This window comes from Phoenix dactylifera, chromosome 6 (genome assembly GCF_009389715.1).
Source record: "Phoenix dactylifera cultivar Barhee BC4 chromosome 6, palm_55x_up_171113_PBpolish2nd_filt_p, whole genome shotgun sequence".
Lineage (NCBI taxonomy): Eukaryota > Viridiplantae > Streptophyta > Magnoliopsida > Arecales > Arecaceae > Phoenix > Phoenix dactylifera.
Window position 1 is genome coordinate 17,779,659 of NC_052397.1, and position 20,548 is coordinate 17,800,206.

The following is a 20,548-nucleotide window of genomic DNA, read 5'->3' on the forward strand; positions in this document are numbered from 1 at the left end:
GTTTGATTTGAAAAAGATACGATGCACTCTCACCACTGCAATAAAGGAAGCATCAACACACGATCTTAGTTGGTACATTGTTGTTACTTTCCATACCTACGGTTGTTGAGTCATTGAATGGGGGTAGAGCCATTATGCTAAGAACCATTTCGCATTAACATGCAATTGACCTCAAGCAACCTGAAATTAATGTATAGGATGATGTTGTAGCTTCCTGAGAAATTTAAGAACGTTTTTTTTAAAAAAAAAATTTGTCAAGAACCTATGTCAAAAAAGAACAAGGAGCCCACTGAAACTAGCGAACTTAAGAATTCCTCCTTTTTTTTTGTTGCTGCTGAAAAATAATTCTATTTTATATATAGAATCAAAACTTTTCATATGTACAAGGGAAGTCCAGCAAATTCAAGACAAAGCCTTCCGTGATTTCTTCAAAAATGGCAGCTTCTATTTCAATAACAATCTCTCTCATCTGAGACCGAAAGCGATTCCACTCCCTCATCGAGTTGGACACATCTGAAAATATCAAGTTGCTTATCCTCATCAAATCTCCTTTTTGCATCTCCCATGAAAGGATCTCCTCATTGATGATTTTTCGGGTCATTTCAGGGCTCAAAGACTCATGGGAAGCACAGATCTTTTCTTCCACCTCCCTCACACAATCCAGCAGCAGCTGCTCTGGCTGATGCAACACTTTGTTTGATTTAGCAAACTGATTGAAGGAAGGAGAACAAGCAGCTTCGAGAAGCTCTTTGATCATGTCTAAAGCTTCTGCTGTCGAATCGAGACTAGATGTCGATTTGTTCTCTTCTTTATCTGTCAAGCAACAAAAAAGAAGAAAGAGAAAAAAAACCGAAGAAATGAATCCTTGCGATTCATAAAGAAAGGAGGAAATAGAAACATCCAGACAAGCAGCAAAGCCAACTTACTGCGACTGTGAGCGGGGGAGCCTTCACAAGAACGCAGCTCTAGCACTGAAACAGGACTGTGCTGCTCCAAGTCCTCCTCCACCTCCATGCATTTCCACTGACCATCTCCATCCAATTCTCTGGCACTGCCACTGCCTCTGGGACATGAGAAGCTGCCGCCAGGTTCTACATCATGGTTCTTGCGTTCCATTTCTGTGAAGCAATCGAAGAAACTCGATCTCCCATTCTCAGGCGCCTTGCGGTCCCAATCCAAGGCCTTCTTGGCAGCCTTCCCATACAAAACCTTGGTGAGGATGCACCTAAGGAACCCACATCTCCTCTTGAGACCATGACTGCTAAGCCTCTGCAGCCTCTGGAATGCACCACCAGGCCAACACATGCTTGCAGCCTGCGACTTCAGGACCCTATTAGAATACCCATTCTCTAGAAGGTAAACTTCGAGCAGAAAAGGCTCCTGCTGCTCTTCCAGCAGCTCAAACAGCCGCCTTCCTTGGGCTGAAGGTGATTTGGAAAGACAGGCCATTGGACCTCCAGCTCTGGAAAGAAAATGGATGACAGAAACTCAAGGAGAAGGGGGGATAATGTGAGGTGTGGGAGTGGTTTAAATGAAGGAGGGAGAGGAAGATAGAAGAACTTAAATAAACATCCCTAACGATTCAAATCACCCCAGAGCTAGAACATACAAACGCTATTAATGGGTGACGGAAGAAATAGCAACGGAGAATCTAGCAGCCAGCTGAGAATTTTGTTTGCTCCTCAGTGGAGGAGGATGGGGCCCTCCCCATGGTACATGCACCCTTTTTAGCAAGCACCAAGTTACATCAAATCATCAGGTGAAAATCCAATGTACCAGTCTGATTAAAGGTTGAATGATGTACTGAAGCAATGGGGTATCATAACCCTTTTCTGAGACCGAAAGGCTATCTCACTGGTTATGGGAACACTTAACTGGAGCAGGCGTGTTGCACCAGCAGGGGGAAAAGAAATGAACCCCTTTGGCTTGGCCTGCACTGTCTCCATTTTACAGGCTTTGGCTCACCATGTTACAGTGCCTGGTTTGAATGCTTCTCAGAGTTTCAACTCCGCACCGATAGTAACCCCAAACAGCTCTCTTTTGAACTGTGCCCGACGAATGCCACAGCTTCTGTCGTGTAGTGGAGGAACCCATGTGTCCGAGACCAGGAGGATTGGGCTGTGGACAAGATTGAGCTGATTTATTGATGGGATTTGGGGAGTCGGTGGTTTGGCTGCTGCTCCCCAGTGTCCCCTCCCTCCCTCCCTCCCTCCCTTCAACTCTAAACCCAGTGCATGTGTTCGCCACCAGGAATCCCTCTGCTCCTCTTACGGCAGACATCCAAACCTAAATCTCTCTTTTTAGATCTTCCTCTCTTTGACGCTAAAGAAAACGATCGCCCGTATGCTCGCGGGCTTTTGGAATGCGTCCACACATGTGGGTCCCATAGCTCTGATGGCCCGATCAGGAGCACGTCCACTTGACCGGCCCGACCAGGCGTCGGCCCACCCAAGCCTTCAAAAACAAAAAAAAAAAAAAAAAAAAAGCTTTGGCTTAGCGTTACCACCACTGACATGGGTTGTGATTAAGGCCTATGTTGATCCTCATCAACTTGGAAGTTTAACAAGATGACAGGTTTCTGTTCCCTTATTTGAAGTCGCATGCCACCAAAGAGATTACAGACGCATTATACGTTGAATTATATGCATGCCATGAGTAGCATTTGAGTAAATGGAGTATAAAAATACATTGTCTTTAATTGGCGTTATAGTGAATTAAAAGCACTGGGTGATCAATTCACGAAGTAAAATGTCCTGAGAAAGAAAGGAAAATAACTTAAATTTTAAACGATGCAAGTGTGGAAGTAAAGACATGGTGTGATCAATAGATCAACATAGGCAATACAAGGAAAGCACTCTTAACAGGCCAGGACCTCTTACTAACTGCATTAGTATATGATTCAATAAATAAAGAGGCAGCATATTCAGCTTTAACAATCGTATAGTTCAGGCGTGGGAACCTGAGAGGCTTTTAGGTTTTCCACCATCGCCTTGGATTTGGAGTAGAGGGATGTGAGTAATCCCTCCCGTTGGGAAAATGCTAAACTGAACACATGGATCTCCTCCTTAAGATCCTTCATTTTTTGTCTTTCAATGTTCAGCTCCTTCAGTAATTCTTCTTTTTCGGCAGTAAGGAGCTCTACGTCTTGTTTGGACATGGAGAGACCGTGCATGAGAGAAGCATTTTCCCCTCTCAAAAGGTTGCATTCCCTTTCTAGGGCAGCACATTGCTCCTTCGAAGCCTCAAGTTGCTTGTTGAAGCCACATTCAGTTTCCAAGCTGTGACATCTTCCCTTGTTACTAATCTCTTCCTCCAAAGCTAGTCCCTTCAGACAAGCAGCAACTGATACTCAGGAAAGAGAAAAATAAAGGATCCCTCACCTCCTTAACGTTTGGAAAGGAAATAAGGATCACATCATCAGAAATTGAACCATGAAGAAACTCGACGGTAGCTGAAAAATGGAGATTTTAGAATTTCAAATAAATGGCAACTCTGCCAGGCAACCTTTTAATGCAGATCTGCATTCATTGTCCTTGGCACATGCTCATGTTCAAAATGGAAAGCTAGCAAACAAACAATAATTGCAGTAAACGAGGCAGGCAAGCATGGTAATGTATCGAAATGACAGATCATATATTTCACATATTGCTCAAGATGGTGAGATCTTAACAAGAATAGCGCTCCAATCAATTGAAAAACGTTGTTCTTTGATCCTGCTATCACAGAATTTTTCGGCAGCAAAGTACACTTGACTGGAAAAGGTGATGAATTGCTGTGGGGCTTCGCAGACAGGTTTACTTCACAACAGGGAATATCTATTGGTATTCTCGCTCTAGCCAAAAAAAAAAGAAAATCTATTGGTATCTATAGGCCTCTGGCTAATAGGTGGTGAGAAGTCCTGAAATTTCCCATGCCCTAAGGTGCTCATATTGCTGCATGTGCTAATTTTCTTGCTACATCTAGCAAAGATCAGTGTGACAGCGAAATTTCATTGCCCAACATAAGAAATATTTTTGAAGAGGTCAACAAGTGTAGATTGAGGTTGAATTTGTTCAATTATTACCAATGAATGTGAATAAAGATGATAGCAGAAGACCAAAATGTAGTACAATATGCCGTCTGTGGTCTGGTATCTTCAGAAGATACTGAAAATAATAATGCTTGATATAGCACTGGGCAAGCAGAAAAATAAATTTTGATTTCAGATAACTTGGGCAAGGAAGTCTTGCTCTTGTATAAGTTTCTTAACAGCGGATGAAGGATTCGAGACAGAGGTGTGTTTGTTTGATGACAGAAGCCAATTTAAAGCAGATTTGGTTGAACATAAAGGATCATTGCAAAACTGCCCCACATATTTGTCTAAGCGAACGGTCAAGTGCTTCATTCTAGGAATGGTGGGGAATTATGATAGCTAAGGGTCAAGAGCAAAAAGCATGGGAAATCAGGAAAAGTGAGAACTGAGAGCAGAAAGTATTAAAAATATCCTGCATGTTCATGTGACAGTCGAACTGGAGTGGATCTTTCAGGCAAAGACAGAATGCTGCTGAATTATCTTTCTGCTTAAATTATGTAATGCATAATATAAGTAACACAGGAGTTTACCTAGGAACCACGAACACAGGTATGGGACACAGATACGACACGATACAAATATTCCAATATGGCAAAGCTTGAAAAAATAAGATATAATATGGCTAGGATATATCAATAAATAAGTAAATGTATTTTATACACATAAATGCACATAGACGTGTGCATACATATACATATGCACACACGTATATAGAGAGAGAGAAAGGAGGGGGCTAGGATGCATCCAAGTACATTTGGCCCCAAATGCTTTCTAGTGGAAATCAATGATGTATCTCTCAGAATAAAAATCGAAACCAGTGATCATGAACTATAGTGTATAAAATGCCTAGAGACTAAAAAATAATTTATTTTAGAAATCTCTTGCCTATGCATCAAGCGAGTATAAGATGAGTGGTAGTAGTATAGTTAGTGAGCTAAAGTATGCTTTACACTAAATAATTTGCAATTCTAAACCATTGACCTTGATCTAGATACTTCAAAACATATAAATATTAAATTTCAACTGATTTGGATGCTTCTCAACTATAGATCAAATGAAGACATAGCATCATACAGTTAAACTGTTCATTTTCAACAATTCGATGCATGAGCGAAGGCTCTCGAAACTATGTGACTTTTACTGTTTTTAGAAATTTTATGCAACATACATCAAGTTCAACAGTGTTGATTTTCATTTTGAAAGGTCCACCATTGATTTTCACTAGGAAGCAATTGGGCCAAATTCACTTGAGTGCATCCTAGCCTTTCTCTATATACATACTGCAAGCATATATATGTAAAAAATTATGCACAAATCTTAGTATGCTGTCAAGAATAATACAGTCCCCACTTTAGCTGACATCATCAGCTTTTATAAGCTCATTGTTTGATCATTCAAACCTATCAACCTCAATCCATACTTCATAGTTCAATATTTAAGTCATAGACTGCAAAACCATTCACCATTATAAGGTCAACATTAAACAAAGAAAAGCAAACTCCCTCACCCTTATATTTAAAGGTATTAAGAAAGTATCCCATTATCCAGAAAGTATCTAGAGCATCTTTTAAACTTTAAAAAATAGGATAATTTAAACAAATATTGGACATGCATCAGAGAAATGTCCAGCAAATACTGACAACAGATATGAACATGACATGCGATTTTTATCCATGCTTCCTAAGATTTTACTATGGTTTTAACATATTATCTTTATATTGCAAGATGCTTTTAGGATCGTGTTCAAACTTGGTTTATTGGTTATTACCATGCTTTGAATAATGTGGCTATAGGCAAAAATTTCAATTGGAAGATAAGTAGAGAATTTGTCAATAAAAAAGAGCATGGATATTTTGAAAGAGAGAAGCTAAAAAATTAAGATGTAAGAATTATTTAGATACAGATTCATGCGAAAACTAGCATTGGTGAGGCACCTCCCTGCCTCTAATCTGCTCTAGTATTAAGCTATGGTTCTTGTCATACATATGCATATTATTAACTTTAAATCACCGACTCTCATTGTCAGTGTTATTTGTGTTATAAAGACTACTTTTAGCCTCCTAACCATCTCACCTCACATCTCTAGCTAAGCCTGCTTTGTACTATAGGAAAGCAAACACTTATCTCACATGATTGTGTTTTCCGAGGGCGCAATCTACTATGCAAAAGGTTCCAGTTATAAAACTCTTTTATGCAAGAACACGTATGTCTTCAGTCATGTAACCACCTCTTATGCATCTGTTAAACATGTTTTTTCCTTCTATCTATTCCAATCAATTTTCCATAGTAGTGCCTCAATTAAGTGTTGGAAAGCTTAATTAATGACTCGGGCCAACTACCCAAATTATGTTTCTGTCTTAGATCCAATTGCTAATGTAACTAATCAAAGCCTTCTGACTGTTGGGGTTCTAATTTTAAGCAACAGTACGAGCATGATGTAGAATGCCTAGATTAAAGCTGGCATCCTTACTGACATACAACACGACCTCTTTCAGGCTTCCTACGTGCTCCGCTACTTTGCACAGCTTTTTGTTGCTATATACGGTCAAATCAAACCCCTTGGTTTGATATTCTGGCAGCTAAATATTGACAGTCTAAACTATCATCTTGCTGCATTTTTTCAGTTCATGGTCACAACACTCATCTACTTGACGACCTCAAACGTTTTAATCTTATTAATTAAAAAGAGGGAAAATGAAGCACAGAGTTAAAGATGTTATTTTATGGTTCATAGGGTTGCTTCGGTCACTGCAGGTATATGTTCTCTCAAACAAAAAAAATAAAGAAAAGGAAAAAACAATTCTCTCTATATTTATCACTCAAATAAACAGCAGGATGACTTCTGTCATTTTATTTTAATCTTAAGCCAGATAGTAGGGAGCAAGCCTACCCTATTAGGTACCATCATTATTAGTGATTTAACTCAAATCATCTCCCATCCAAATATTACCTCCACCTTGCACATGGTAGGGCAACCCATCTCAATTCATGGCCTTTTTGAGATACTTATGTCTAACCTAAAAGGATGTAGAAGAAAACTAGAGTGACCCTTCTATTCTAGAAATGAGAATTCCTTGTTACAAAAAACATGTTTGCTTTTACTAGAAACAAGTACCTTCTATATAAGAAAAATCTTCTATTATAATTATTAATTAAGATATTTATTTGGGAACATTCACAAAACATTAGAAAATAGTTTCAGAAATATTTTGTAAGTATATGTAATATTGGTAAAATAGGTTCATTGGTAATCATGATCCAAAACGCATAGCAATCTCACTATTTAACCTTGTTTAATAGGCGACAATGACACAACACCAACCATGCAATTTCACTTCCCCCACCAAGTTAGAATTCTATATAAAGCATTCTCCCTAGGATCCACCTTTCTTATAAACCAATGTCAAACTTCCATGCCATACATGCAAATTTGACATGAGATTTTAGAACTTATTTTTAAATGCTCATGATTTTGTTTGTTATTATTTATAGTTTCTCTAGGCTCATCAATTAACACCATGTCAACATACAACATGCACCAAGAGTCCTTTGGAAAACAAGTAGAAATTTACATGGAAGACACCACAAGGATTGTGGGTCTAGGCCTCATGATATGTACAAGTTTTTAGCTAGTCTCTGTTGTATGAATAATTATTAAATAACATTTTGGCAATAATATTGAGAAGCATGAAAAATAAAAAGAACTTTCACTAGTCAATCTGTCCTATAAGTTTTATCAGTGCCAAATAAGGGAGTGATTTGGTAAGTTATGAACCAACCCTGACTCTAAGTTTGTGAATGGTCGCAGTTCTAGACTCGCATATACTTCAACCACCCTGTAACATAATGTACTCGAGAGTGCATCCAACTTAAACTAGCAAATATGAGACATTCTTTTAGTATTTTGTTAATGAAATTTCAGGATTTTAATGTACAATCACCAAAGCTGGGATAACTTGCAGATTGTTAACCCCTCGAAACAAGATAAAGCAACCATGTCACCTTGCAAGAAGTGTTTGCCATGGATCTCTACCCGGACTCATCTGAAGACTCTGCAATAATTTGTTGTTTCCTTGACTTCCATGATATAGTTGATGAAACCCAATAATATGCAATAGTCTGTCACCAGATGTCGAGTATCATACCGACTTGCCCAATCAGAATCACAGTTTATGATTTGTTAATCAGTTGTCAACAAGACCCTTAACTTTTCCTCCACTACCATGTATTTCTGAAAATTTCAATTCAAGTATCATCCAACTCTCTTTTCTTCAACCATTTCACAATGCTTAAAATGGCTTTTTAAAGGAGTATCATCACTGTTCCATTGGCATGAGAATCCTCGAATACTAATATAACTTAGTAGGAAAGTACTTATTTCCCCATCTGATTACAATATGGAGTGAATCCACAAGTTATAAGCAAAAATGTGCAATAACCAATATCTAATAAACAGACAATCTGGGTTTTCGAAGCCTAAAATGGTACGATCAAATTCTATTATACAATATGGTTGTATAGAAGTGATTATTATGTTTATCACATGAAAAAAGGAAAAACAGAAGTTTTGATCTCACTTCAAAGCATCTATTGAATCGAAATGAAAAATCATATAAACAAGAGTATGAGAGAAAAATAATCATGAAGGATTGGTAACTTACAACTGAAATATCACTTGATAAGTAGGATTGACATTTCATATCAGGCGTCATTTGAAGCATATCAAGATCAGTGGTGCAACCTTTGTTCAAACGCATCCACAAGTCTTCATCAGCTATGTTTGCAAAATTATCAGGGGGCGGACTAGACTCAAGGTCCCTTGAACAGTTTGATCTTTTCACAACAAAATCATTTGGCTTTTCTTTGAAATTAGGTGTTTTAAAGACATCTTCCTGTGACATGATTACTTCATCAGATGTGTTTCTCAAGTCCGCCATCTGCTGCAAAAGTTATGTAACATATTATTTGCGGCTATTGATTTGAGATGTTGGCTTTCACTCAATGAAGTAATTTCTACAAGACTTTGTAGTGTTATACTAGCTCATAATGAGCATATCCTACAATTGGTTCTAGAAATATTCCCTATTTACCTTGGCTGAACTTCTAGTTTGACTGGAAGAATTAGCAAGACTAGTAAGATTGTCTATCTTCTTCTGTTGTTCCTTTATGCAATGCTCTAATGCTTCACGAGATTTTCTTTCTTCCTCAAGCTCCATTGCAAGCCTTTCACGGTCTAATTCAGACTGATGCAGAATAAATATAAATAAATAAAGAGTAGAAAGCATGTTAGTCGCTAAAGGTAATGACACAAGTTTTATAATTGCAAACCATATGGGAACTTCTGATAAGGTAGAAATATCTACCTTGTGCATGTCATTTCGTTGCTTTAAGATCATTTGTTCTAGTACCTCAGAATGAGATCCCTGGAAAAGAAGAAAGTAGAAAGATCTCAGTAATACACTTGAAGATATGAACAGGCAAGTCTGAGATATACTAAAAAAATCACCTGAAGTTTTCTGCGGAGCTCTTCAATCTCTAGTTTTTGTCGCTTCAGCAGTGCAGCATCAGTCAGAATCTATTACGTAACCAGCAATAATTAGAACAAACCAAGTGGCAGGCATGGAGTAGCAAAAGTTCTTGCCTTTGTATAATCAATAAAGCATCAACAACAACAATAAAATACAAATTTATTTCTTTACGCTGCATTTGGTTTGGGAATAAGAAAAATAGGAATAGAAAAAATTATACCCATTGGAATAGTTATGACATGAGTTATGCTAGTTTTTATTTGGTGACACTTTTGAACAGCAAAAGAGATCTTTTGGAATGAGTTTTAGTTATGAACTTTTGTACATAACAAAGTGAAAAAGTAGGTATCAGGTGCCTTTATGCCAAGGAAGAGTTTACAACAACTCCTCCTTGGAATAGTTATGCTTGTGTAAAGCAAGTTTAATCAGCATAACTATGTCTTGGTTATGCCTCCTTCCCAAATGTTGTTTGGTAAGCATAACACTTATTCCAAACCCAATGCCTACTTCATGCCTAAACCAAATGCTGCCTTATGTAATAAAGAAGCTCTTGGCCAGAAGAGAGGCTAATAGTAAACAAGACATCCACATTCATTTGCATCTGAGAGTTTGAAGATAAACACTGACTCTAATGGATGCACAAGCACACATAGATACAAAGACAATGATTTCTTATCTATTGCAATTATTACCCAATAAAATGTAAGAAACAAAAGTTTGCCAATATCAAAATTAGGTGCCAAATAATAACTAAAAGCCCTGATTTCAAGCCTCCTGCTAACTGTTGCACAAGTCATGAATTACGGAGTGAAAGGGATCACAGAACCAACCTCATTTACTTGAGCACAATTCGTAATGCGTTTAGCTCCGCTTGCAAACTGGAGGGTTCCTCTACTTTCCTCTATGTGAACCTATAAATTGAACTTGTAAATGACAGAAGGCAGACAACCATAATTCAGTAAAAGAAACAGATGATTATGCTAGAGGTCTACCTCCTCTGGTGCAACCGTACAGATTATAGAAGTTTTGGCATTACCACCAAGAGAAGGTTGGAGAATGCGAGTCAGCTTGCTATCACGATATGGGATATGCCCCCTACATCAGCATTGTTCTCATCTTAGAAAACTAGGTTTCTAATATGATCTAATATAGTCTAAAATTTCATGATATTTCATAAGTAAAGGCACTATTTCAGGAGAATTCCAAGTATGGTGATATCCAAGTCCATTTGACAATGCTTGATAGAATAGAAAATATTTCAACATAATTAAGTTGTGGGGAAATTTAAAACTTGGAATCATTTACAGACAATCATTTGCAACCTAGATATAGTTAACATACAATAAAATAGTTTCTTCTGCTTAAATGATATATATAAATGTTCAAGTAAAATTTAGTAACTAAGTTGCGGGAACTTAAATGCGGAATTAGATAAAGTTGGAATAGAGAGATTGATCAAACTGATCACATGATAATTGGGTACCTTTGCTTTCCATTTTCACTCAGCTTATTGATCACATTACCAAGAATCATTAAACTCTTGTTAATGTGCTTCCCTTCCTTCAAACGTACTCCTCCAGCCCCTGTCTTAGCTATCCGCTCTGATCCAGCTAAATCTACCAAGTTCTACAACATAAGAAAATAACAAACTTATTTGTGACACTGCTCTATAAGCAGTCTAGGTAATAAAGTTGATTTGATGCTGAAGTTACAGACCAAGACAGATACACGGATTGCATCTGCATTAGAAACATCACCAGAAGAAATGGGATCTTTCACACTGCTCTCAATTACCTAAAATTATTAGAAAATATATTATTGATTTTGAAATAAAATTGTAAAGAATAGCATGAAAGAAGAAAGTTAAAAGGAAAAACAAAACAGGATTTAGAGCGATATACCATCCTAAATATGGTATGTGATCTACTGCTTCTCACATTCATGTTGGTTTCCCCAAAATGCCGATTTGCTATATCCAAAAAAAGGTAGCATTTCTCATTACTTATTTCAGAAAAAAAAGGACTTAGGGTAGAATTCAAAAACATGACTAGTTAGACCTTCTCCTAGTTTGATAAGCTCAAATACTTGCTCCGCACTGTTCACAATCTCCTCGCGGAGACCCGCTACAAAAATCCCACGCTACATTTACAACAAAATTAGACAAATTTACAATAACAAACCCGTAAACCTCTCCAAATTCTCCTCTTCTTTTAAATGGAAAAAAAAAACCTCTCTGAAATCTTGGTATTAATATCATCTTACCTCCAAGCTCTCATGAATCGGAAGCTTCTGGTTCCCCAGCGTCAAGAGATCATTGATCTCCTCATTGTAGATCTCCATGTACGAGACCCTAATCAAGAACTCCCGATCCGTGGTCTGCTTCCAATGTTCACGCCAAAAAGGTAAAACTCATACACACAACCAAAAATCCAAGCTAATTAGAAAAACCAAAGTCAATCATATACCATCTGGGCGGTGTGGAAGATGTCTTTGACGGCGAGAGGGATTATTCCGGGGTCATCTTCGGAGCCGTTCATGGTGAACGTCTTGCCGCTGCTGGTCTGCCCGTAGGCAAAAGCAGTGCCTTCGGGATAACAAGTAGCAGGACAGGATTAGTCAGAAACCAATCGAGCTTATATCTTGGGGATAAAGAGGAACTGGAGCACTTTTACCGTTGAATCCATTGACAGCGGCGTGGATGATGGATTTGATGAGGAGATCGTAGACGGTGGCGTTGGTGGAGCTCTGATCGAAGACGTGATCTAAGAGGAGAAGGAGATCGGGATTAGGGTTAGGGTTAGGAGGAGGGAGATTGGCGGGCGGGAAGAAGAAGTACCGAAGGCGAAGGAGACGCCGGAGATGGGGGTGCCGTCGAGGAGGTGGAGGGAGATGCGGTTGTCCTCGACTCGCCATTTCCGGTCTTCGGGGAGATCGAGGGCGGTCGACGGCCGGAAGCGGACGGCGACGGAGATCTTCTCCATGGACGGTGGGGGGGGGGGGGGGTGTCGAGGGACGAGAGAGGCGGGATTTTTGAGTTTGGTTTTTGGGTCGGGAAACCGCTGGTAGAGTGGTGAATGAAGTAGTGGTGCGAAAGGTTTAAAAAGCTGCCAACGGGTTGGGCTGGACGGGAGCACGCTGGATCCTAGCTGAAAATCGAATCCAACTTATTAGCTGATCAAGTCAAATTTGATTGAATCCAAGAAAAAAAAAATCCGACAGACTATTTATGTCAGAGCAGGGACTATTATTATCACGATCTGTGCGGACGTGTATTTAGTCCCATATTGATTATTCGATGGATAGATCTTGGATACTTATACAAGATCAAGTAACTCAAATAATACTTTTCGGCTAGCCATTTTGGATGAAGTCCTCGATTGTTACAAATGGTATCAAAGCCAACCCGACCCATAACCTATGTGGACTAGGGGACATAGCTGCGCGGATCTATTGGGACTGACCACGAGCTGATCTTGGTATTTGTGATTAGATTTGAATGAATTTGAACTTTTAATCAAACGAGGATGTCAGAGCTTGAACGGGAAAGTATACGAGGACCCATACGGACATGTATTTAGTTCCACATTGATTATTTGCTAGGTAGATTTTGGGTACTTGTACAGGATAAAGAAATCCAAATAATACCTTCCGGCTAGCCATGTTGGGTGAGGTCTTCGGTTGTTATAATTATTATACAAACCCAAACAGAAATGTTCGAGTTCAGTTGGGATCGGATAAGGTTGTGCAAGTTGAGTCAAACATTTAGCTACTTTTTCATAGCCAAAATATAATAATAGATAATTAATTAAAATTATAAAAAACAAATAAAATTAAAAAGAAGCGGCTTAAATTTGAATTTTCATTCAAAAAATTTTAATTTTATTTAGGTCATTGATTATTTTTTAGTTTACAAACTATAATTTTTTATACATTGATGTGCTTGAGGGTATTATAAATAATAATCCATCAAAACAAATAATAAGAAATTGGAAATAGATGAGAGAAGATGTAGTTGTTGAGGAAAAAAAAAAAGACTTTGTTTAGATGGGAGTTTATTAAATAAATTGGAAAAGATATTTAGAGAATTCAAGCGAATGTGAAAGAACTTATATTATCCAAGCGAATGTAGTTGTCGGGACTAAGTCAAGTCATGGGATGACCAATCCAATTACAACCCTAAAAAGGTTAGCGGAGGAGGGATTATGATAGGACAGTGTCTGCACCGGGGATTATTCAAGCCAGGGCCCAATAAATCATCCAGTTAAAATGTTGGAAAAGATTGTATTTGCAGGCATAGATGGTTTGACTGGGCAGGGAAGAGAGGTTTGGAGGGGTACAAAAATATCTTGCTTGAATTTCAATGTCTAGCTTAAATTTTACATATAATTGTAGAAATTTTATAAATGCATCTTCTGTAAACCAACATAAAGCCAAACTGATCTATAAAAGCTATCATTTTTTTTTTCTTTTTTGACTGTTCGGGGCGTACTCGCACTGTAAGTGAGACGCCGATTTACCAAAAAAAAAAAAAAAAAGCTATCGTTTTTCCTCTCTCGAGTCATTGGCTTTGCTTTTCTCAACTGTTTGAATAATATGATGTGTTACAAACAAGGCCTTAGCCACAATTTCTTGGCTAGAAGATTAGCAATTATCTTCTCAGCATAAAAATATTTCATAGAAATAGTGGGAAAAAATTCATACCAAAAAATGGAGAATCATGTCGAGTAGCATGAGCAGAACCTCTTCCTAAAATTATATGGTTGCAAGCATTAACCTGTGTATAACCCTATTTGTGTTTTTTTTCGGTGAGAAATTTATGAATAAATGCCTTCATGGTTGGAATTAGTGGCCAGCAATGATTGTTTCTAGTGCTTCCGACCAGGGGCCTGGGGCTCTTTCTTTGGAAGGTGGCCTGGGGCTGCCTTCCGACCAGGAGCGTTTTGGTTAGGCGGGGGATGAGATTGGATCTACAGTGCGAGAGGTGCCTGGATGCTGAGGAGACTATTAGCCATGTACTGCTTCGATGCCCTACAGTGTTGGAGACGTACATCTGCGCTGCTTCCTCCGTTGTGGGAGACGTTGGAGGATATGCTTGGGTACCTGCGTGAGTCTACGCGGAGACCGAGCTCTACTGAGACAGGTACTATAGTGGCTTACTTAGCCTATCATATTTGGTTGGATAGGAACGATCATGTGTTCGAGGGCGGGCGATCCTCTCCTCGAGTTGTGATTGAGAGAGCTCTACGGCAGGCGGCGGAGGCATCTATGATGGCCTCATCGTATCCACCTGAGAGGGCCAGGGACATCTGGGGTACCTGTATTGCTGTCTCAGCGTCCAGGTTTCGATGTTTTTCTTGGGTACCCCCACCCCCTGGTTATCTTAAGGTGAATTTCGATGGTGGCATGGCAGAGGATGGCGCCTCCGGGGGCGTGGGCTTTGTGATCAGGGATCATGTAGGCAGTCTTGTAGCTGCTGGAGGACGGAGTACACCGGGCACGACTGTCGTGGGAGCGGAGATGCGGGCAGCCTGGGAGGGCATTTTGTACGCGAGACGGGTGTTGGGGGCCGATTGCCTCTGCCTCGAGGGTGATTCATCCACGGTGATTGATTGGATACGAGGTATTGATACATATGGGGATGGCCACCCCCTGATACGGGATACGCGTAGATTGGTGCGGGAGCTGACCTTCTGTCAGATTTCTCATGTATATCGGGAGGCGAACAGTGCAGCAGACTGGGTCGCCTCCTATGTCGCTCGGCACTCGGGGGAGTCTCTCTGGACTAGCTTAGAGTGCATCCCACACTCCTTATTTTGTTTAGTTTCCTTTGATATGGCAGGTTGTATTCACGTTAGAGGTACTTGAAATGAAATACCGTTTTGACCAAAAAAAAAAAAAAATGATTGTTTCTAGTGCTTCGTTACTCAAAAACAAATGTGCAGTTAAAAAATTTAACATTGCGAATTTTTTCATTTTCCTTATCATCTAATACACCTAACACAATCTTATTTAAAGTCTTAATCACCTCATGTCTTAATAAACTGATGATGGTATGGATAGCGAATGAACACAAAGAACACTCAAGATGAAGGCATCTATCACAATTCACAAACAAGTGAAATCTAAGAGGTTGAGAGGATCTTTGGTAGATGTTGGTAATTGAGCAATTAAATCAAACTTTGTGTCAAGTGTGTTTGTCTATATTTTTCAGTTTTCGTTGGACTACCAAACAGTTAATTAAGCACTCTTTCTAAAAGTTCATGTGTCTTTACCAAAAGAGAGAGGAAAAAAAAAAAAACAAGAGCATGTGTAAATTTTTTAACAGATAAAATGGTGAAATTATATGAAGATGATAGGAGGATGTCATCCGAGAGCAAGACTATAACATCTATATAGTTTATAATCAGATGTAGATTATCATCATATGGTTAATATGATATAAACTTGATGGGTCTCATGGGCATGGCTGGTCAGATCTCATTTTTGTTCTTTGTTCTTTGTTCTTTCATTAAATCTATGCTCCTTACTTTTTGATAACGAAAAGATTAGAATACTCAGACCACATGATGTAACTCAGACCACATTCTTAGATCTCAAGTCTCAATAAAGTTTTCGAGTCGTATTCCTTAGATCATAAGAATCTGATGAGGGGCATAGCAACCCTTCCATCCAGTAGTCATCTCCATGGATATTGGGACACAGATACCATTTAGATTTCTTACATAGACAAAACCTTTACTCGCTACCTCTCCTAGATCCCATCCTACCTAATTTCAAATATGAAAGGCGTACGTCACTCTTTTGTTTAGATTCTTTTACTGGCATACATAAAGACAGGGATTGAAAAAAAAGAATGAGGGCGTCACCGAATCTAATGTGGAGATTTAAAGCAGGCACCCATTATCATTGGAAACACCAGTTAGAGACCAGATTAGTTCAACCAAGCTGTCTAATATGCCAAGAGTTTCTATTTGTTGCCCTTAATTGCATCCAAGACTCCACCCATTAAAAGAACTGTCCTTCATGGTTTATTTAAGCACCGCTTTTTTAGCCGAAAAGGACAATCAAATCACCGTCCCAAGGCTTAAACATTTGCACCCACATCTATGTTCCATTCATAGTTTTAAATGATGCGATTATGACTGGCGGTGCCTCCTCTCCATAGCACATCGACATGACTGTTTTATATGCCTTATATGAAAGCTAAAACGGCACTAATTCACGAAAATAATGTTGGTGCGAGAAACAAATTTAAAAGTATCTTCTTAAGTGGATGGTGGATTATGTTAGGTTCCATTGATTAATTTCTGAGGCTTAATTATGAGTCTGTTAATCATATGCAAAAGAAGGGAAAAAAAATATAGGCAAGCTTCATTGGTCAGCAAGAATAAAGGGTGCGAGTGGTATATGCTTCTTTTTTTTTTTTTTTTTGGTGGTTGGCAAACTACATATGCAATCTTTGTTGCTTTGAGTTTTACGCATGCTATATATAAGCTATAAAGTGAGAGTAATGGACATATAAGACGGAAAACATGAATACAAAAGCGCTATAATGCCCACTTTGACTAATGGAAAGCCTCAATTTCAGCCCATGTCATGTATGAATGTTACCTCGTGCTCATTTTTTTAATAGACTGACCACATTTGATGTAAATATCTTTCTATTTTCCAATATTCCAATTTTGTTCCAAGCCTGCCAACTAATTATAGATAGATTATGTTCATCTCGGGAGGAGGGAGTATTAACCTCTCTCTACTCCAAAATTAAAGATAGGAAATTCAAATCGAAGATCTACACCATTGATCATAATTTGTATATCTAAAAATACCTAAAAATAAAAAAAATAATATACTTTGATGGTCTCTAAAATATACATCATGTGGGTGCAACTATGAATGATTAAAATTATATATAAACTATATTTTGCGATGATCTAAGCACAAGAAGCTATTGAATCTATTTAGATTTTAATATATGTAAATCATGATCAATAAGATGAATTCTTAATTTAAATGCTTTATCAAGTATTTTAGCGCATTAGTATAATGAAAACTATCAATTTTATGTTCGCATGATGCACAAGAAAGATACCAACAAAATATAAGTTTTTTGTTTCTATCACAATCATGTTCGAAAGATGTATAAGCAAGTTATTTTTCTTTCATGAGACTATACCTAGATGTTCTCTTTGTTGAAATTGAAGAATTAGAAAAGAGAATTGTATTTCTGCATGTCTGTTACAATATACAGGAGCAGCCTTTATATAGACTAGGAAGCTGGCGAAATTTGGTAAAGCCAATTAAGTTTGGCACAATCAATCATAAATCAATCAAGATGAAATTTAGTGAGGCCAACTAAGTTTGGCATAATCAATCATGATCTTAATCAATCATATGATTTTAACACTCTTGATAAAACCAAAATAAAAAAAGGAAAACAAAATATAACAGCCATCGGAATCTTGTTGCAAATATATCAAGGCAAGGCGAAGGCGGAGCTTATATTTTCCTATCACTGTTCTGATGCCATCAAAGCCATATGTTACCTCTTAAGCTGCAAACCCTGGCCGATTTGCTTTCATGATGGTATTGTTTTCAGCCATGACAGAACATAAGCATGGAGATATGAAGAAGAGATGTCATCCTATTTTTAGGTGCCTAGTTATTTGAATGTTCTCGGATTATATTACAAACAAATACTTAGTTTGAGATTTCAGAGAACGTGTATGGCCTACAAACCATGCACAAAAAAAAAGGTTGCCTCTCTGTAGTCTACATGAACACTTCTGGTGCAGTAGATATGTCACTGAGCACAAGGCTGTGTGCTGTAGATTGTTATAACTTCCATTTCCATGCAGCTCCAGACCTACTTTCTCGTTGCCTAGTCAAGCACATCCCATCATCACCTTCATCTCCGCCATGATTCTCTGCACAAGTGCCCGGGATGGGTCGACAAGAAGACAGCAACATGATAAACTAATTGGCCTACTCAGAAATTTCTTTGCAATTCTACCAACTTTATGGCACAACAGCTCAACGAAAGCAGTAACATCCTGACCAAAGACATGGAACCTAATTATGACAACAAAGGGCCAAACCACCGTGGCACATAACAGCAGAAGTGGGGCCCATATGCACTAAGGCATCATGTATGATTTTTTTTTTTTTTTTTAATAACGGATGTTCACACTGCCCTAGAATAAGTGCAACCAATAAAGTTGATGAAAAGTATATGGCGTAGGAGTGAGAGGCAGCTATAAAACACGTCCAAAGAACTGGTGATACGTCCTTCATGTCGTCCAAAACTAAGAGTCAGTAATTTAATTTCAGTGGACCCAAAAGTAGCCCACCATCTCCCCCAAGACCCCAAGTTCCAGGTAAATGCACCTCCACTAGTTCAATTTTCCAGGATGACGATGTCATTCTCGTCGTGTTTTTCTTCGAGAAGGTTGTGGATGCCAAAAGGGCGTTTTTAGAACACATTGGAACAAAACGTCTGAGCGAATAAAACAGCCCAATGGTACCCAAGCTTTATACACAGACCGATTTTAACCAAAAAAAAAGAGTGAAAAAAATAAAAAGACCCAAAAAAAAAGGAAAAACGGAAAGCAGACGATACTTTTCCGACGTTAAATGACCAAAACCAGAACACTAGCGGTTTTATATGTCTCCAGTCCAGCAGTCCGGTTTGGCCGTTTCCTCGTTAACGAATTCCTTTCCCGATTTTTTTTTAGCGTTTTATACGATTAGCGACGCAACGGTCTGGTCGGTTCCCGGGGCGAAGCCGCCGCAGACGGCGGCGGAGGCAGGCGACGACAGGCGGTGGAGCTGCCGGCGGAGGAGCAGGATACGGTGGAGCCCCGATATCCGGCGGTGGAGCGCGGCCGACTCGGACTGGAGCCGGTCATTGTCGCGGCGGAAGAGAAGGCAGCAGCGGACGAGCGCGCCAAGCCGGTTCTCGAGGGCCCGGTTCTCCGACTGGAGCTGGTTCACCTCGGCCCGGAGCTCCTCCAGGTAGCGCTGCTTCCGCATCCGGGACCTCCGGGCCGACTCCCGGTTCGAGATCATCCGCCGGCGGCGTCTTTCCTCTGCCAGGGACAGAGGCCGGTCCGGTTCGTCCGGTCCGGGTTTAGGGCCGGTCTGGGCAGACGTTTCCTGAGCCGGGGTCGGCTGGGTTTCCCACGGGGTGAACCCCAAATCACCGTCGAGGACTTGTTCGAGGAGCGGGAAGTCGAGGGCTTCTTCGAGGGCGAACATGGTGACGGACCGGACGGTACCGAAAAGAACCGTACCGAGCCGATAAAATGGACCGGTGTTGAAGCAAATAGAGGAGGGAGGGAGCGGGGGGAAAGGGAAGAATAGCGGTGGAGGGGAGATGTATTTATGGACGGAGTTCGGTGTAGGGCGGGGCCCACATAGCAGCACAGGATATCCACGTGTCATCAAGGGGAGCCCCGATGCCCGTATCCTGCGGGTCCCGCTTGAGTCAGTGTGCACTAGCAACTAGGTGGAAGCTGAACCGCTGTTTGCTTCCAAACAGCATAGCAACCGTTTCGCCTATCGTAGCCCTCTGTAAGTGAGAACTTCTGGAACATGAACGGCTGAGATAAAATTAACGTTGTCCCGGCTGTTCTTAGAGAAATACTGTATCCGAGGAATACAATAGAAAATCTTTTTCGACTCTCGTCTTCTTTTGAGGGTTGGTGTGACCCAGCACGAGAATATTAGCTTCGTGGCTAAGAAAAAGAGCCAAAGGGCGTGGTGTTTTCCAGTTTATTTATTTTTTTTTCATTTAAAGGATTCGATCTTCTCCTTTAGGCTGCGTATGTTGTCTATTTTTCAAAAAAGAATATGAAAATAAGAATCTTATTTCTAATTTTTTAAATAGAGATTTTATTTCTATTTTTTTAAATTTCTGGTAACAGTATATATATTTGGTTTATTTTTT

At 39.4% G+C, this 20,548-nt stretch overlaps 3 protein-coding genes across 6 annotated transcripts; all 3 read right to left on the reverse strand.

Annotated features, from left to right (window-relative positions):
- Positions 1-331: 331 nt before the first annotated feature.
- Positions 332-1,617, reverse strand: LOC120110972. Its single transcript, XM_039127006.1, has 2 exons — positions 927-1,617; positions 332-813 (listed from the first exon to the last, which is right to left on the reverse strand). The coding sequence occupies exons 1-2, from the start codon at positions 1,447-1,449 to the stop codon at positions 365-367; spliced, it is 972 nt and encodes a 323-aa protein (XP_038982934.1). The 5' UTR covers positions 1,450-1,617; the 3' UTR covers positions 332-364.
- A 1,093-nt stretch (positions 1,618-2,710) lies between these two features.
- LOC103707534 (kinesin-like protein KIN-7L) lies at positions 2,711-12,590 on the reverse strand. 4 transcript variants are annotated; one of them, XM_039127671.1, is made up of 15 exons: positions 12,437-12,590; positions 12,273-12,362; positions 12,066-12,184; positions 11,863-11,976; positions 11,658-11,739; positions 11,502-11,569; positions 11,317-11,394; positions 11,084-11,226; positions 10,593-10,695; positions 10,431-10,511; positions 9,579-9,647; positions 9,436-9,495; positions 9,163-9,315; positions 8,734-9,009; positions 2,711-3,325 (listed from the first exon to the last, which is right to left on the reverse strand). In XM_039127671.1, exons 1-15 carry the CDS (start codon positions 12,579-12,581, stop codon positions 2,930-2,932), a joined length of 1,977 nt encoding a protein of 658 aa, XP_038983599.1. In that variant the 5' UTR covers positions 12,582-12,590; the 3' UTR covers positions 2,711-2,929. The 4 variants fall into 4 exon arrangements, with proteins under 4 accessions (XP_038983599.1, XP_038983598.1, XP_038983600.1 ...); XM_039127670.1 differs by having other exon boundaries at positions 8,734-9,012; XM_039127672.1 differs by having other exon boundaries at positions 3,148-3,383; positions 8,734-9,012.
- A 5,528-nt stretch (positions 12,591-18,118) lies between these two features.
- On the reverse strand, positions 18,119-20,357 carry LOC103707533 (bZIP transcription factor 27). Its single transcript, XM_008792063.4, has one exon. The coding sequence runs from the start codon at positions 20,041-20,043 to the stop codon at positions 19,339-19,341; it is 705 nt and encodes a 234-aa protein (XP_008790285.2). The 5' UTR covers positions 20,044-20,357; the 3' UTR covers positions 18,119-19,338.
- Positions 20,358-20,548: the final 191 nt, after the last annotated feature.

Bases quoted from the DNA above. Each gene is read 5' to 3' on its own strand.
- LOC103707534 (XM_039127670.1), bottom strand. From the start codon at position 12,581: ATGGAGAAGATCTCCGTCGCCGTCCGCTTCCGGCCGTCGACCGCCCTC. The intron at 12,363-12,436 runs GTACTTCTTCTT...TTCTCCTCTTAG, and splicing joins CGGCGTCTCCTTCGCCTTCG to ATCACGTCTTCGATCAGAGC. The intron at 9,648-10,430 runs GTTGGTTCTGTG...GTTACGTAATAG, and splicing joins ATTGTGCTCAAGTAAATGAG to ATTCTGACTGATGCTGCACT.
- LOC103707533 (XM_008792063.4), bottom strand. From the start codon at position 20,043: ATGACACGTGGATATCCTGTGCTGCTATGTGGGCCCCGCCCTACACCG.
- LOC120110972 (XM_039127006.1), bottom strand. From the start codon at position 1,449: ATGGCCTGTCTTTCCAAATCACCTTCAGCCCAAGGAAGGCGGCTGTTT. The intron at 814-926 runs GTAAGTTGGCTT...GTTGCTTGACAG, and splicing joins CTCCCCCGCTCACAGTCGCA to ATAAAGAAGAGAACAAATCG.